The 18,511-nt window shown below is 37.4% G+C and overlaps 1 protein-coding gene across 1 annotated transcript in view; it reads right to left on the bottom strand.

Annotated features, from left to right (window-relative positions):
- Nucleotides 1-992: 992 nt before the first annotated feature.
- LOC762986 overlaps nucleotides 993-18,511 on the bottom strand; it is a 33,650-nt gene continuing 16,131 nt past the window's right edge. Inside the window, exons 19-37 of the mRNA XM_030974190.1 lie at nucleotides 17,370-17,486; nucleotides 15,406-15,647; nucleotides 14,889-15,014; nucleotides 13,977-14,240; nucleotides 13,464-13,555; nucleotides 12,857-12,907; nucleotides 12,221-12,413; nucleotides 11,651-11,709; nucleotides 11,109-11,183; nucleotides 10,293-10,458; nucleotides 9,151-9,220; nucleotides 7,499-7,670; nucleotides 6,429-6,545; nucleotides 5,594-5,791; nucleotides 3,961-5,163; nucleotides 3,237-3,505; nucleotides 2,711-2,962; nucleotides 2,191-2,320; nucleotides 993-1,673 (exon numbers count right to left, since the gene is read on the bottom strand). Coding sequence (XP_030830050.1) covers nucleotides 1,470-1,673; nucleotides 2,191-2,320; nucleotides 2,711-2,962; nucleotides 3,237-3,505; nucleotides 3,961-5,163; nucleotides 5,594-5,791; nucleotides 6,429-6,545; nucleotides 7,499-7,670; nucleotides 9,151-9,220; nucleotides 10,293-10,458; nucleotides 11,109-11,183; nucleotides 11,651-11,709; nucleotides 12,221-12,413; nucleotides 12,857-12,907; nucleotides 13,464-13,555; nucleotides 13,977-14,240; nucleotides 14,889-15,014; nucleotides 15,406-15,647; nucleotides 17,370-17,486 — 4,000 coding nt within the window. The 3' untranslated portion in view covers nucleotides 993-1,469. The remainder of the gene's footprint in view (nucleotides 1,674-2,190; nucleotides 2,321-2,710; nucleotides 2,963-3,236; nucleotides 3,506-3,960; nucleotides 5,164-5,593; nucleotides 5,792-6,428; nucleotides 6,546-7,498; nucleotides 7,671-9,150; nucleotides 9,221-10,292; nucleotides 10,459-11,108; nucleotides 11,184-11,650; nucleotides 11,710-12,220; nucleotides 12,414-12,856; nucleotides 12,908-13,463; nucleotides 13,556-13,976; nucleotides 14,241-14,888; nucleotides 15,015-15,405; nucleotides 15,648-17,369; nucleotides 17,487-18,511) is intronic.

The following is an 18,511-nucleotide window of genomic DNA, read 5'->3' as shown; positions in this document are numbered from 1 at the left end:
TAACACTTATGTCCAAGAGTTGCAAAGACGATCCTTTTTATGGAATTATGGCCAAGTTTCTAGACAGAATTTGTCCGCAACAAAGGAGTTGCCCTCAATTTTTTATAATCTGACACACCTTTGTGGGTCTCAGCATTCTCTTATTGATGGCTGGAGAGAGGAAGAAGGACCAAGAGAGACAGGAGAAAGAGAGAGAGGGAGAGATGGGAGAGAAGAGAGAGGGGGAGAGAAGAGAGAGGGGAGAGAAGAGAGAGAGAGAGAGAGGGGGAGAGAAGAGAGAGAGAGGGTGAGAGAAGAGAGAGAGAGGGGGAGAGAAGAGAGAGAGGGGAGAGAAGAGAGAGAGAGAGAGAGAGAGAGAGGGGGAGAGAAGAGAGAGAGGGGGAGAGAAGAGAGAGAGGTGGAGGAGGAATGCTCCAGGTGATCTATGCATGTTAAAGACAAATCCAGAGACACACATTAGAAAAATTTCATCCTTTTCATCTTGAGGTTTACCCCGTCATATTTTCCACTAGTATTGGAAGTAATGGCATACCTTGAACCATAACTTAACAATGTGTACTGTACTGTAAACAAACTATGTGACATGAAACAAAATTTTAATGAGTTTCATGATTATCTGCAACTTAATATGAACAACTACACTCGTACACAACAGACAAATATCAGCAAGATGCAATATCAATTATGCTACTTTATTTTGGGTTTCTGTGTCATATTTACTGAGCAAGTATTGAGAAAAACAGCTTTGTGCATGCACATAAATTTCCACACATTGGAGCAACTATAATTTCTAAGTAGAGTTGCATTTTAAGAGGTATTCTTTCATGGGAACAGATCAAAGAAACTGTTTTCAATGATTCAAGGTATTTTCACAAAGAAAATGTCTTTACTACACCCCATCACAGAATCATTGCATCATTTCTTCACTAACAAATTCCCTATTGTATTGTATTCTCTACTTAAGCCAAACAACATAGTCCTATTCTTATTCATGTAATATAAATACAAGGAACTTATATTATTCTGGAAGTTTGGTTTTCATGAGTGGCCATCAAATTGTAGCATTTCTAATATTTCAGAGAAGAATATCTTTAGCACAGAGTGTTCCAATGATGTGAAAACTGTCTCAGAGATAAGTATTTTGGCTGAGTCCAAATTCTGAAATTAAAATCACTATGTGAATACAAATCAGTCTTCCTATCATCATCTTTGAGAATTAATTTGGTGCAATATTATTTTACAATACATACGTAGTAATAAGAACTATTAGCACTAAATGTCCAGTCCTAATAGCTCTTGGTATTGTTCTGTAATCAGCTGCAATGATGTTGCCTTTATGGTTGACATCCAGTCGTATTGATTCACAATCCTTTTGTGCTTGGAGCTTGGTGCAGGAAAACACACCATCATTGATCTTGATAGAAGAAGGGTTCAAGGGGCTTATGCTAAGAATAGTCCATGGGCTTGTGCTATGACTGGGCAGTGATCTCTGCCAGTGGCTGCTGCTGCACAGTCTTTAGTCCATCACTCGCATGCTTCTTGTGGATTTTAATCTTCGGTAGAGTCCATGGGTCACAGGTCGATGCGATGGAATTCCAAGGGACGATAGGGACGTCTTCCCTGTTCTCTGATTGGATGATGGATGGGAGACTGGTCGCCATTTTGTGCCGCTCCTATATATGGAAAATTGAAAATAGAAGGGAAATGTAAACACAGATGCACTATAAAGTTGATGACCTTTATATAAGAAGACTTTTAAGACTTTTAAACAATCAACTCAAGGGCGATTTTAGTACCCTCGTGTATTTCCCCCCAAAATAGTGTTCAGATTACATGTATAATATGAAAGTATACAAGTTAATATCATTCTGGCTCTCAGCACATGACCTGAAAATTGTTCTTTTATCTTTGTCATAATTTTAAAGCAATGCTTTTCTCAAAGAAAAATTAATCTTACATTTGTTATCAGTGTTGTAGACATTTGTATAAATGTTTATTACAAATATGTGTTGTAAAAGTGGAATTGAATTAGCTTTAAAATTTCTTCTTTTGCTTTATCTCTCTCCATTTCTCTCTGTCTGCATTCCTGTCTCTCTATCTTTCCCTCTCATCAAGTCATCGCCAAGAAAAGAATATAACGTAGAGGACAGAAAGGTAAAATGGTAAGACACCCTTGTTTTAGCCTCTCACCTGATCACACATGCGACATGTCTTCTTTGGCTCCTCAGCTTGTCTCTCTGTTGGTTTGAATGAGACCATAGGTAGCGGTGTCTCCCATTGAAACACATTACCCTTCTTGGTTGGGTGAGGTTCACTCAGTCTACAAAAATGAGATGGTATAAAACAGACCATAATTCTTTGCCAGAAATCTCCTGTCTTGATCTGAACGATGTTCTTCATATGCTCAAAGATACCAGACTCGATTTATAGAATTCATGCCATTTTCTGGTTCCTTTTATCCTTTTATGTTATTGTATGCTCTCACTATTCACTGGCATTGGTCTCTCAAGGGACTTTATCATAGTCATAAATCTACAGAATTTACATTTGTTGATAATTCATTATTGAAGGAAAAAATATTATCTAAAGATCATAAGGGTGAGAGCAAACAGTGGCATGAACAGCCTGACATAGGTAAGTCCAACTTAAAGTAGATCTTAGTCTTTGTGAAACACTCCCCAAGTGTCATAGAACCAACAACCAATCTCACCTTCTTTTGACCAAATCTATCTCCTGGAGAGCAAACAGTGATGGATAGAGCATTTGTGTTCTCAGCCACATCTTCTTGTTTGCTTCATATTTTGTCCAATCCTTTTCTTTTCTCTGTGCCGTCCCCAGAGACAAGTCACGCCTCCTGCTTCCCATGGTTACACAGTGCCCCTCCTGTGTTTGGGCAGTGTATCGTGGAACCATGTTTGACCAAGTCATCTGTAACGCACCATAGCCTGTCACACCTTGCTTTCTGCACAGGATGGTAAGATGAAAAGGAAGTTTGGGAGAAAAAAAGAGAGAAATGAGGAAGAGATTCTAGAAACTATTAACTTTAAAATGTCTTTACAGAACTGTCTTTATCTTACTCTAACCTTTGTCTTTGAAACATTTTTTTCAAAAAAACAGACTGAAATGAATTTCTACAGTATTAAACACATCATTTTTCAAGAAAGAATCTACCTGGAGATTCTCCATAGAATTGATTCCTACTATCATCGCCAATGCACAACCTCAATATCACTTACCCCAAGGGTGGGACCTGAGGGATGTCTCCCCGTTCTCCAATGCTTCGACCTTTGCCCTTTGACCCAAGCGAAATGTCACAGAGTATCCTCTGGTTGCTACTGCCAGGTGTTAGAGCTACTCCTGATGGAACACACTTGATCTTCATTGGTTTCTTAGGTGCCTCTCCATCAACTCTGATGCCACCTCGAAGACTACGAAGCGCTTCATGATGCTTTCGCTTTTCCTGGATCATAGGCAGGAGGAAGAAGTCGTGCCAGTTTTCTTTGGGCTGAGGGAAAAGGAAAGATAACACTGATATCTGACCAAGAAAAAGACTAACTAAACTTAACACATCATAATCATTCATCAACAGATTGTAGGTGATGTGATTACTTCGTTTGGCAATGCAATTATGACAAATCAAAATATGAGAGAAAAGTATGTTAAAAAACTGCAGCATTCCATGTTTCTTCTCTCATGCTAAGTATTTGTCAATCCCTCTCTATTATCATCAATTGTCTTCATATCTATAGTGTGTTAAGATACAACGTGAATGTTCATGGTATTTTGAGGAGTCAAATAATAATAATCAAACCATAATAATCTTTCAATTTGAAAACTCAAGCAAAACACATATGCTTGAATCACATTAAGCAGTCTGATAAGTTTACAAAGTATCATGTAACAAAATGCATATGTAATTAAAAAACGTTTATTAAATTCAAATAATGCCCAAAGACATACCACTATCTCTGAGTCTCTGGCCTCTTTGTGTGCACTGAGGAGCTCATGTCGCCTGACGTTAGCCCTAGTGAGGTTAGATCTTGGTCTGCTACTCTCAATGCTCCCTGGGTGCATCCCACCGGTGCCATCAGTTTTTGTACCAGTCACAGATTCACTGAAGATATCACTTGCACCTGTTCCAGTGAGTAGCTGACTGGTTCCAGTCAATATGCTGGTTCCAATCAATATGCTCTCCCCGAGACCCGAGTCTCCAGTGGGTTCCACAGGGGTGTTGAACCTCGGGCCAAATTGTGTACCCAAACCTTTAGCTATCATCTCCTTGTCCTCCCATCGCCTTCTGTCTAGGTAGAAGTGAACTCCTTTCTTGATCTCATTTTTGCTGGTTTCTCTTGAAATCTGCTGACTGACTGGTTTTCTGAGAGATTGTTCTGGAGTGGTCACCTCCTCCTTCTCTTCCTCTATTTGAAGATGCATCATTTGTCGGAGGCCGGTTTGAAGAGGGGTTTGGTCCGTTTCGGATACCATAGATTGACTAGACATTTGCTCTTGTACGTGTATTTGTGAGTCATGACGGGATCTTTTTTCCACTATGCTTGGCATTGTTTCAGTCTCTTGAATGGAAGGTACAGACTTCAGCATAGCTTTGATACCTCGTCTTGCACGCTGGTATACTTGCCCGCTAGCCTTCTCTGGTTTGGAGTAATAATTGTAGAACCTTGTGTGGTAGGGCAAAAAATGCTTCATCTTTCGGCGTTTCTTCTTCATGGCTTCTTCGTACTCTTCTATGTGTTTCCTCATCTTTTCTTTGGCCTTTCGCTCCATGATTACTTTCTCCCTCTCAGCAGCCATCTCTTTGGCTTTCATCATGGCCTGATGTTTGTTCAACTTCACTGGCCGTTGATGATGCTCTTCAGGGTGCCTTGCAAAGCTCTCCATCTCCTCCAGCTCCTCCTCCAATTCCTCCTCCGAAGTTACATCATCATCTTCTTCCTCATCTTTCTTCTCATCTTCTTCCTCATCTTCTTCCTCATCCTCCTTCTCATCTTCATCACTTCCATAACCACTCAATGCCTCATCACTCAATTCCTCTGGTTCTTCCAGGGCTACTAGCTCTCCAGTTGCTGTAGGTCTTGTCACTCTGTGAGTAAGGGCCATTCTGCGTTTCTTCTTGTGGATCGGTGCTTGAATCTTTAGACCTTTGGGCTGGTATCAATACAAAAAAAGAAAAAGAATATCTTAAAATTAAACATGAAAACATACCCATACTTCATGTTCTACATCAATAGCTATTTTACAGAACACACATTCACATATAAATTACATGCGCATACATATCTAGCAGTTTGTCAAAGATCTACGGGGGAAAAATTCATGAATTGTCTGTTGCAAACCAATTCTCCAAACTATAATTTCAGGGACAGAAAGGAAGAGAGAAAGAAAAAGAAAGTCTGATGTCAGTAATTCAGAAACATTCTGAACAATATTTGTGAAGCCCATAATCTGCAGTAGTGAAGGCATTTCTCTTTTTTAGTTTTGCACATATCATTTTTGATCAACGACCTTAGTGATTAAATTGTGATAGCAGAATACAACCAGCTTAAAAATGTTACATCACAAGGGAAAAGGGTTGTACCTTGTATTGATAGAGATCCTTGTTGTGTAGGTAACTTCGCAGCCAATCCTCGACCCCATCTGGACTGCTCGATTGATCAGGAAGGTGAAACTGAGAAGATTGTCTGCGTTCTAAGAGATGTGAGGCAGTGGTATGCAGTCTGTCATCTCCTCGCTGGGCTTCAAGTCGGAATCGAATGGCAAGGTCACTAAGTGGATCCTGCAAAACAAAACAAAAGTTTTGAGATGGTCACAGCTTTCTATATACCGTATTCATGCAAGCAGGAGCAGCGAGAACTGAGAACATGGGGGATGTGTCGCCAAATGTCGCTACACCTGTATGAACATGATACTTCCTCCTCTTATTGTTCAACCAGCACTTTACCTCCAGGCTGTGACACAATTTTCGGAAGGAATTGCAATATCTTACGATATGACAGTTTGATTAGGTGGAGAAAGGCCAAATTAGTTGCAAAAGGTAGTGACGTCAGACCAGTTGCCTATACAACCACACTCTGAAAGTAATTTGGCCTTTTTCTCTGACTGGAAGGCCAATACAAACATGACATTTCAAATGAAGTACAGTCAAACCTGCTTTAGTGACCACCTGTCTACAAGGACCACATTTTTTGTTTCCCTTGAAAATGGTTTCTCATTGAAACATGTACTAAAGGAACCTGTCTACAAAGACCACTTTTTGTGTTTCCCATGGGCGGTTGCTGTAGACAGGTTTAACTGTATTCATACAACGATTACAAACCTAACTCAAAAGATGTTACTTATTATTAACATTATCAAATACAAGGATAGAGATATTTCTTTCAAAATCAAATTGCGGTAATTCTGATAACACGTACCATTGTTTGAGGAGGTTGCAGAATGCCTATGCTAGCTAGGTAATCTTCCATAGCATTCTTAGTTGAGATCCCAGCCAGTTTATCTATAGCCTCTGCTGCTTCCGCCTGTATGCCAGCCTAGGTGTAGTCAATCAAACAAAATGAATTACAGTCATTTATTGCTAAATTTGGATTTGAAGAAATTATTATTATAATAAAAATTACGTATACCACGCTTTTCCAACAAGGCCCAAAGCGCTTACAGTGAATGAAGATTAAAATAACAAAAATACATGTTATAAGAAAAACAACTTGTCTTACAACTACAAATTGCAAAAGGAAGTATTTCCAGTTTTTATTTTGATTTGGAAGAATTTATTATTGTAATCCATGCAATCTATTTATGAATAATAATTAAAAAAAACTTCAGTTCTATTTGGTATCTTCCAAAAGAAATGAAATGAAATGAAACGCAATTCAGTTTAATGAAAGGAATGAGAAAAAGATTTTGGGGAGATCATATTTTTCATTAATTTATAGTGTCAAATTAACGAGCACGAATCAAGAGTGATCTAACCAAGAAAAAAGTAATTACTTATTTATTTTGCTACATGACTTTTCTAATGGACTGACCTTTGTATTCCACACAAATGGTAATGGATATTAAATCTGAATTTAAGACTTTTGCAATTAATTTTGGGTTTAGCTCAACAACCTTTAATTCAAATATACTGCATGTTCTGAATAGGAGTGAGATACAGGCTGGAATACTCAAAAGGATTCTTTCACTAAATATTTGATAGGTCAATATTGGTGTTTCTCACAGGACAATATAATTTTATTCAGCAAAGCAAGGATTTTTTAATTTTTTATTTACATTTCACGTCAACTGCTCAGTAAGGTCAATACTGCAATGGTTGTATGGAACAACTGCTCCCCATTCATTATCATTCTCAACTATTGCTCAAACACTCTACATACCCCTAACCCTAAACCAGATTGAAAACCTAACCCTAACCTATATATTAGACAACACAAACAATCTCAAAGTATTTGTGGTCTGAGCATATGTTAGGTCAGCGCTACAATACCTCATTATCGGCCATGGCGTTGAGAATACCTAGCACAACTTCGGGTCGGTTGTCTCCGAGACCTTTCAGAGCTTGGATGGAAAACAAACGAGTTTCGTAGCTGGAGCTTTTGAGATCCCTCAGGTACCTACTGATGACGGAGCCCAGCAGAGATCCTCCAAAGTTGACAAGACTGATACAACAATGAATGAATGAAATATCATATTCAAAGGATACAATCATTGAAAATATAAGCATGGTTTGGTAAAGTTTTGCAAGGTTAGGATTACTAAATAATTACCTAATTATCGCAAATTTCAAACCAATGAAGATGAGTCTTTTTATGATGGACTGCACAATATAACTCTTGTATTAAATACTCCTGTTTTATTGCATGGGAACTAATCACCATATTTGGGTTCCAAACAAGTTTATTGACCCTAGTATTTTTGCATAAATTTAAGAAATGAGAGATTTTTTTTGACAAAGTGATTACATTCCCATCAGATTCTGAGCTATACCTTGAAACAATTGTGAAATATCAATTACATGATCAGTGCTCAAAAGATGTTTCTAAATACTAAATGATTTAACCCTCAAAAGGCCGGGCTATTTGAGGTCTTAGTACGGCCGGGGGGGAGGGCCATTATGGCCCCCCTTAAGATCTCGGCTACAAAGCGGCTGATCGCCGCGGAAATTTGCATGCATGTCAAGTGAAGTGTATAGAATAATATGATAATTTCAATTTTTTGAAAAATTCACTCATTTGCATACTTATGGTAATTTATGCAAATAAAGTCATAAAAATCACATTTTTACCCATAAATCATATATTATTCATATTTAAGCATTCTTTTTCACTACATATATTCATTAGACCATTCTGAAAAATAATACAACAAAAAAATTTGGAAGAGCCAGCTTATTCCTTATGTTATCCCTTGTTTTGATAATTTCTTATGTATTTCATTGTTTTTTATGTTTTATTTCATTTCTCACTACAATTCAACTATTTTGACTCCCAAAACAACCACCTAAACTTTAAACAAGACCCAATAACCCATGTTTGATCTGTTTTTAGGAAAAATGACTTTTCCATATGTTTTGTACACAAATCACGAAAATGAGCGATTTTCGGGCTGACATGCAAAGACAAAAGGTCCCGTGACCTTGTAACCGTAGGTCTGATTTTCAACAAAATTTTTTTAAAAGTCGCGCAAGACTCAAAAGAAAAAAGTCAGCGAGCGGCGAGGCGCCATCCATATGCGTTCTCGAGTAATCAGAAAAATCGTGGAGGGGGGGGGGGGCCATAATGGCCCCCCCGCCTTATTAAGGTTAAGGTAGTATCAGTACAAATTGTACTCTAGATATTAGCTAGATGATAGATAGATTGATGTAGGTCCCATATTCTGAACATGACAAAACTTGAAAATTGACATTCAAATCACCGAAAAAAATTGTTAGTGTTAATAAATTACTGAACTTCATTTCCTTTTTACTATTTTGATGTTAAATATTTGTGCCTATTTATTCCATCCACTGTATATTATAAACATGACAATATTAGTCTGTAGACTAGCATCTTTACCATACTTTCAATATCAATAACATGAACTGAATTGAATCCAACTGCGTCAAGGTTTCGTGGGTACATATCACGTACGAGAGCTTACCTATTCAGCTCTTGAAGTAAATCACAAATACCCTTGTAGTGCTCATGAGATGCATCTTCCAACAATTTTACTGCATCAGAGAACAAGAAAAATATCACAAAAGAGATGAATTCTCAAGAACTGATTGAAGAAATCGAGAGGAGCGGTAAAATGGAAGCCAGTACTTACTGCAACTGATAAATGTAGATACATATAAATTCCCCCTTGTCTGTCTTCCTTCAATACAAGACCATGAAAATTAAATTCATGACCTAATGATAAAAAATGTATAAAGCATCTTTCAACTTGTCAAATATAAGTCCAGAAAATTCAAAATAGACTGGAAGACTGTGCTTTTAAGATCCTCACCAATGAAACAGACTTGATTTAATCACATACTTGCCTAGCTACCTGCTACGCTCCCTTCATTTATTCACCGTGTTTAACAACAGTTATTTGAAATGCAAAACTGACCAGGCAGGTGACTCTCATAACAGAAGCTTCATGATAACAGCACATGTTATCTAAATATCTTAATCTACTTGCTTGGGTTTCAAAAATAGGCCACTATACTAAATGCCATTACAAGTATACATGCATTTTTTGCCATTCCAGAAGTATCGAAACTGCGCCTTATCTTAATCTTTTTGTTTGGACTTAAATAATAGTGAACAATACTTGATGCCATTTGATGAAGATGTACATTATCATTTACACCTTATCTTAATCAATTAGTTACACATGTGGAATCTCACGAGGTCAAATGTCAATGAGATCTGTCCACAATTATAATACAATGATTAAGATATCACATGTACTGTATCTACATGAAGTATGTTCACACTAACCCCTCTTGCATCAAACAAAACATATTCCCTTATGGCAGGGCTTTGAAATCTTGATTTGTTTTAATTTCGCATTTGATACTTTTTGAGGAAAATTGAAGATGCATTGAAGGAGCTCAAAATGGCTCGGTTGTTTGTTCAGAAAAAGACGAATCTGACTGGGTGGGAATAGTATAATGGAATACAGGATGAGGGTTGAAAGCAAAGGAGTTGGTAAACCCTGGTGGACAAAGAAACAAGGAGGAAGAAGTTTTACTTCCTGTTACTGATAATGGCGGTATTCACAGGAAGTAGACAAGACTTAAATCATTGACTCACGGAGTGTTGAGACTGTAGTATAGATACCCATCTTGAGCCCTTTAGGATACCAGTAGTTATCTGTGATCTTTTGAAGGAGAATATCTACCGGATCTTTCTCTATCTCATCCTCTTCCTCCTCAATCTCTTCTCCTCCATCTTGAGTAATATCTGCCAGGGTACCACGCTACCGGAGTAAAACAAGCAACATTATAAATGGTTAAGAATTAAAAAAATTTAAAAATTCATTCATATTTGTTTACATTTTTTAATTTTTTTTTTTTTTCATCATTTTTTAATATATATATTTTTTTTAATTTATTTATTAATTTTTGTATTTATTAATTTTTTTTTTTGATCAGTTAAAAATAAATGTTAAGCAAAAAAAAAATGTTAAAAATAAATGTTCATTAGAATGAAGTCGGATACAGCGACATGAGGAAGGACATATCCCACAAACTATTGTAAACTTGCTAGAATTCACATTCACAGATAAATGTAACTTGTATTTGCATATGGAATCTTTTGTTGCTCCCTACTTAGCAATAGTACCGGTATATATTTCTTAATACTCTGTGCAATAGAATGGAGAGAAATATAGCGACATTTGAAAAGTAATATACAACAAACTATTGAAAACTTGCTAGAAATCACATTCATTACGTATTGTATACCAAATCATCTGGCAGATACCAATTTATTAGAAGTTTTGAACATATCAGTGCAAATTTCATTTAATTCTGGAAGAGTTTACATTCTATCATAATCAGAACTAAATTATCATTACAAGTATCCCTGCATTACAAAATTGTATGAACCATTTTTATCTTTTCATACCTTTTCATATTTTCTAAGAGATCCTGTCTCTTTGCTGATACCTCTGCTCTTGCGCCTCGTCTTCTTGACCGACACCTTGGGGAGACAGTAGAAACTTCATCAGTCAATACTGATTCATACTTCTTTAGCTTCATCTTCATAACATGTGCACAGACCGGAGTGAGAGGAGGGCATTGATTCTCTAACCCTAGGCTTCAAGGTTTTAAAAGACTGGATGAGGCACGATGTTCCCTTAGGAAGGTCTTGCTCACTATATCAATTTTACATTCTTTAATTGATGTTTTCGATTACGGTAAAACAAAAATGTTTTAGCAATGATGAAAGATTCATGTACCGGTATAGGATACCCACACACACCAATATATCTGAAAACTGTCTCATCTCTTGACACATTACTGAAAATGGTTACTTTTAAAACACTAGCTACTTTAGGTCTCTTTAGCACAATCAATAGTATAACTTTACTAGAGCCATTGGATGAAAGTGTACAGCAACTTCACTGTACCGTGAAACTTCCATGCATATAATTGATCGATACTTACTGTTTTTTCTCTCTCTTCACTGTACCCAGGATGAGTAAGGACCAGCTTTCCAAGTACCTCTGACAACATAAATGATAAAAGAGAGAGAGTAAAAACAATAATACCAACAAGATAAATTTTTTCTTCATTATTTTCTGATTTTCAAAGCCACACACATTGAGACCCACTACAACCCTGCTCCCCTATGATGCGGTAAACCCCCCCCCCCCCCCCCCAAAAAAAAAAAAAAAAAAAAAAAAAAAAAAATAATAATAATAATAATAATTCTGAGGCCAATTAAAGCAAAATAAAAACTATTTTATATGTGTAAGTGAACAGCAATTGTGGGTGAAAACAAACTAAGTCTTTGCGTCAAACAGAATGTACTCCCTCATCTGCATGTTACAGGAAATAGAAAAATGTGAGGCACACTATGGATATGCCATTTAAAAAGATTGAATGCATTGAGTGTGAACTGGTCTCTTAACATTGAAAGAAAATTTTGATCTTTGTGTTGACGATGTGCTATGAATTTCATAATTTGGTCCAACTAGCAAAGATTTAAAAAAAAAAATCAAATACTGCACTTACTCAAGCTCATCCTTCTTTGACGTGCGATGGCCTGCGCAGTTTCACCAGCTATCTCAGCCTCACTTCGTCTTCTAGGTTTAAGTGGCTGATGGAAGCTTGGCTCCGAGCCAGGAGGGCTAGGGGTAGTTACGGGGGTGACCTCGTCCTTAATGCTCTCCTCTGAGGAGGACCAGATATAAGGCTCATGATCGTCCTGCAAAAATAATATTCAATCAAGAATTCTTAATATCATTGTCTCCAAGTACTTTCCAGAAATGGCCCACATTCACAAAGGAGTGTGTTCATGTCCAATGGCCAATGAGACGCTTATGATTACCGGTGCATGCTTTAATATCTAGTCCATGGTGGTGGTGTAAACCGTTGTTTAGACCAGCATTTTTCATCCTATTTTCAGTCACGGCACTCTTTTCAGAAATAAAAAGTTTTGTGTCACTCCAATCCCAAATTCATCACAGAATATCACTTGTAAATCACTCTGAAACTTGAAGAGCAAGCCCAAAAGGATAGCTACTAATTCCATGCGTTTCTCAAAACCTGATTTCATCCGATGTCTAAAGTTTGACAAAATGCCAATATCAAAACAGTTATTTAAGCAAAATTCAAAGTTTATTCAACAAAAATTTGAGAGAAACTTACATATTCCATGTCTGACTCTTCCTCAGCAAAGTGTACATGTCCATCAGGAAACTGTATTATAAAGAAGATAGGAAAAAGGAGAAGAAAAAAAAAATGATTTTCAATTTCAATAAACATAACTGAATGAACATATATGGAAAGGTAAAATACAACAGTAAGTCAATTGCATTTGTAAAGGAGGTGCACAAACATATTCAGATGAATATCCCAGTCAATCATTTCAAACAAATAAAGAAAACATGGCTCTATTGTTTTCCTTTTAAATAAAGGAAATATATCTCTGGAAAAGTTTGAAACGCAGAGATGACATGGCCTGAAATAAAGTAGTAGATTGATATATGGCATCAGTGCAACTACAAACTGCTCCATAAACATGGGTGGCATTAAAAAAAAACATAATCATTATGTTTACATGTACATGGCATTCTTACAAACTAAAGGTTGTTTTTCTTTCTATTTTTTTTTAATGTGATGTTTTTAATATTATTGGCGATCCCTGATCTAAAAGGGAGTTTTCGGACATTTCTTGGAGACAATCAGAGAATGGGATAATATCGTGGAAACTCGGCCCCGGGTCAAGCTGACCAGCTGAGACATTGTTACTTACATTCATAAGCTTATATTCCTTGGGCGGGGTTGGAGAACGAGGAGGTGGTGGGGGCTGGACTATCCTCCTGATGACCGAGTTTGGTATGTAACCTGTACGGGAAAGATGCAAACAGATCATACGATGGGGCAATGAGTGATGTCGATAATAGAACAAATGAAAGTATGAGCTTGAAGGAAAAGACAGAATACAGACAACTGTACATATGGAAGATAAAATTATGAAATATAGAGGGATTGAGGAAGGGAATATAAAGTGTATTTTTTCACAACTTTGAAAGAACTACAGCACGGTCTGTCAAAACGAGTGGCAGTGAAAACAGGTCCCAGGTGGGGGAATGGCAACCGAACAGGAGGTAAATAAATTTGATTGTGTGAACAGAAGGTTTGTTTTAACCTAATTTACCAATGAGAAGAACCAGTTTAATAGTTCAGAAGGATATTACATAAACTAATGACAAGTACATAATTGTAATAGTGAATTTTTTTATTTTATTGGTATAGAAGGACCTACCATCTGGAGCAATGGGTAGCTTAATCTTGGGCTCTTCCACTTCCACTGGTTCAACAACTGTTTCCTCTGGTGGTTCTTCTAATGATTCTTTTGTCTCTTCTGCTCTTTCCATGTCCTTTCCTTCATCTATCTCTATGGCAACCTCTTGCTCCACCTTGAACTCTTCAGCCTTTGTTTCTTCATCCTGGTCTAGCTCTTGTGTAGCATCCACCTTGTTCTCCTTCAAAGTTTCCTCAATCTTGCTGCATTCATCAGCAGCGGGTTCTGGAAGAAAAATGTCAAGGGTAATATTTACTGTAAAACTAGGAAGTTTCATAATACACGACTTTTGTGACATAATAACGATGGTAATTTTCATGGCAAGAAACTTCCAAGCAATGCAAACATGCAAACATTTTCTCACATCTTAACCACTTGCAAAATTGATGTTACAATGCTGTCAGAGGAATTGACACTACTTTGTAAGTTAAGTTTTCTTTACCAGACTGCTATAAAAGCAAAATCAGCTGAAGAGTAAGCAAGCACAAGACCTACAGGCCAAAGTCCTTTGCAAGGGACTTGGTAATTGATGTTCATTGGATTCCTACAGCTACTAGTGCATCAACTTCCAAGAAACCTCCCATTTTTAAGAGTATTACCCCCATCAATATAGACATCATGCATCCTAATTAATCAACAAACGATAGATGAAGATGATCCGAGAAGGATGAATTTACATTTTTTTTCGCCCTTAGGGCTATCTCAGGTTAATGATCTTATCACAGCATAATTTACTTATTTCATCAATTGTTGAATTCTTGTGATATGAGGGTTAACAATAAATGTACCCCATATAAAAACACTATTTTCATTTTCCTTCTCATGCACTGTTTTATCATTTCTTCCACGTCTCTTAATCCCAAACAAACTAACTTGAAACAGAAGCGGCAGGAGCTTGGTCACCGTTGCCTTGGTAACTCATTGATCCATCACCCTGTCGAATCTTCTCCTGCTTGGGTGGGGTAGGCTCTGGTTCTTTCCTTTCAGTGGTTACTTGATCTATGAATGAAGAATAGGTGCTATTTAGCTTTAATATTAATATCAGTTTGGTGTTACAGGAAAGCGAAGGAGGAAGAAAAAAATCATTCTGAGCCTCAAACTAAAAATAAATTGAATATAGTATTGTCAGGAAGGTAAATTTGAATTTCAGTCAAACCTCCAGTAGTTATGTCTCTTGATTGTATATTTTTTCTTAGTTCAGTTATATCACATACAGGAGAGGGAGAGAAAACTGCAACCTGGACACTTTTGGGACATGACAAATTTTATGAATAGTTAATGATGGCCATTTTTGCAGTTATAAACATGAATTACAAAGAATTCAGTTCTGTAATTCAATTTAAATACATATGCATAAAGTTTTACAATTTTCTGGTTTAAGAGTACCTACCCATTTTCTCTGCCACCTGGATAGTACTTTCTTCCTTTGCAACCTGGAAAATACTTTTGGTATTTATCACTATCTCAACACTGCTTCGGGGGTCCTCCTCTGTTCTTTCCTCCTCCTTGTTCTCCTCTATCTTGGACGTTGTCTCTCCTAGGATCTGCTTTCTTAGCTGGGGTAGTTTCTTTTTAACAATCTGCCTCAACAGGAGGTCAGTGGGGAAAGTAGGAATGCTTCTCAGATTGAACCTGACATGCATATCAAAATCAAAATCAAATAATAACAGAAATATGAATCATTGATCAATGTTATTTCAGATTGTAGTAAATCAGAAGTACAAGAAAGAAAAGGGAGTTATGGTTATACATGGTCATAACATCAATATTAAAACATCTGGAAACTAGATGGAACTTCGACTGCGCGCAGTCGAAAGTGATGCCTCCGTCATAGAGCAATTTTACAAACCAAAACGGAAGAAATTTTTCAAATTCAAGTTGGGTTGTAATCCATTAACAGGTTCTCAGAATATCGAGATTACAAGCTATTTCTCATATACCGTATTTGCCGGCGTATAGGCCGCAGTATTTTTGGAAGAGAAAATATCAAAAAGTCGGGGTGCGGCCTATGCGGCGAAAGAGTAAAAATTTTTTTTTTTTTTAGTTTCGATTTATGGCGCTATGCCTGGCAATGTCTCCCAGCTCAGTAATCAGTGTGTTGACTCACCACTCGGAAACTACAACAACACTAAAATTTGACTGTCAACTTGGTTTGAAAGTAATCTTTCTAATAGATCTCAATATGTAGTTTATAATAATAGTTCCTCAAATTTTTTTCTATAACAAATGGTGTACCACAAGGTACACCACTGGTACCATAGGTACTTTATTGTTTTTAATTCACATTAATGATCTTACACATTCTTCTAAAAACGACATTGTTACTATTATTTGTGACAAGTTTACAAGCACAAATCAGCGCCTTTAACTGCACCTCGATGTTAAATGAAGGTCCTTCCACGCGTGGGTTTTCGGCAGCAAAACAACAACAACAAAACAAAAAACGATTTTTTTTTTTTTTTTTTTTTTTTAAATGTCAAAATCGGGGGTGCGGCCTATGCGGGGGTGCGGCCTTTACGCCGGCAAATACGGTACATGTATGACCCTTTGATCTTTGACCTCATGACCCCAAATGCAAGATACATACATGTCTCGAGTTTGATGGTAATCCATCCATCGGTTCTAATGTTAATGCAATCACAGGCTATTTTTGCATACATAATGAGCCCTGTGACCTTTGACCTTTGAGCTCGTGACCCCAAAATCTACTCAGTTCATTGGCTCTGCAAGATACATACATGATCCAAGTTTGGCTGGAATCCATCAGTCGGTTCTTGAGATAACGCGATCACGAGAACGGGACGTACCTATGTACGGACGTACGTATGTACGGACGGACGGACAACCCGAAAACATAATGCCTCCGGCTACTTCGTAACGGAGGCATAATTAAGGTAAATGAACTCTTTCACAACAAAGTTGTTCTTCAAAAACTATAATGCTTATTTGTGGTGAGGCTTGTCTGATGTAGCAACAAGCAACAGGAGCATATTTCTATTCTAATTAACACAATCAGCTCAAATATGTTAGCAGAGAACAATGCTTTATTTGTTCAAAGCTATTCATCACTCGAAATAACTGTCAAGTGACAAGAGTGCTACTTGGCTATTTTATTCACATCATTCACAGATATTTCATGAGCTGATGGTAGTGGAACAACTGCAAGCAATAGTATGAAGGCTAAACATTGTTATTAATCTAAATAGTCATATTCTTCCTGAATTCTTTACAATTTCATTACGATTCTATCTTGGTGTTGAAACCAGCGTTCATTTGCAATACAAGAGTCCAGTTCTTGAAGCTACATTTCTCCAGCAAACGTAGACATTTATGTCAATCTATGCGTATACTCACCATAGAGGCAGGTCTGGGTTAAACTGGAACGGCTCTTCTACCTGCTCATCTTCAAACTCTGTCTCGACCAGCATCTCCATCAATGACAGAGGAAGGTAGGATGCGATACTCACATGGCTGCAAGGACAGAAAAACATATACAGTCAAATCTGTCTATAGCGACCGCCCAAGGGAAACACAAAAAAGTGATCTTTGTAGACAGATGGTCTTTGTAGTTAGTTTCCTTTAGTACATGTTGCAATGAGAACCCATTTTGAAGGGAAACAAAAAATGTGGTCTTTGTAGACAGGTGATCACTAAAGCAGGTTTGACTGTACTAGTAAGTGAGCTGAAAGGGACAAATTCACTACAAAATAAGTTGCTCTACATGTTTGGGGTTCCACGACGTTACACCAAATCAAAAATATCAGCTTTGATTATTACTTCTGTCATGTCAAAGGATACTGCAAGCTTACATACCCAACTCATACTCAAACTTAAGGTAACTGCCACCTGTAGGTAAAATGTCAATGATCCGAGAAAAAAAATATTGCCCAAACGATCACAAGTTACTAATACTATCTCCCGTCCCATATATATCTGAATCAAATATCTTCCACAAAACCCTGCTTGGATACAAGAGACAACAATACACCTGTCTCCGAGTATGAAGTACAAATCTTGCAGCTAACAACATACTCATTGATGAACAGCATGGTTTCAGACAGAATCTTTCGACAACAACACAACTTGTCACAGCTACCGATGATTGGTCATCCTCTCTTCAATCTAGAGGCCAAACTGATATCGTCTTTCTCGACTTCCAAAAAGCGTTTGATCGCGTACCACATCCACACCTTAGATCCAAACTACATTACTACGGAATCAGGGGAGACTCTCTCCGCTGGACTATGTCACTCCTAGCGAATAGACATCAAGCTGTTGTCGTCAATGGTGCTCGCTCATCATGGATGCCTGTTACTTCAGGAGTACCGCAGGGTTCTGTCATCGGCCCCGTACTTTTCCTGCTGTACATCAATGACATCAAACTCAACATCAAGTCCACAATGCGTCTATTTGCAGATGACAGTGTCATCTACCGGCGTATCGACTCTCCCTCAGACACTCATATACTGCAAGAAGATCTCCATGTTCTTGCAGAC

This window comes from Strongylocentrotus purpuratus, unplaced genomic scaffold, assembly GCF_000002235.5.
Source record: "Strongylocentrotus purpuratus isolate Spur 01 unplaced genomic scaffold, Spur_5.0 spur5_scaffold_7, whole genome shotgun sequence".
Lineage (NCBI taxonomy): Eukaryota > Metazoa > Echinodermata > Echinoidea > Camarodonta > Strongylocentrotidae > Strongylocentrotus > Strongylocentrotus purpuratus.
This window is presented reverse-complemented; position numbering and strand designations above follow the sequence as displayed.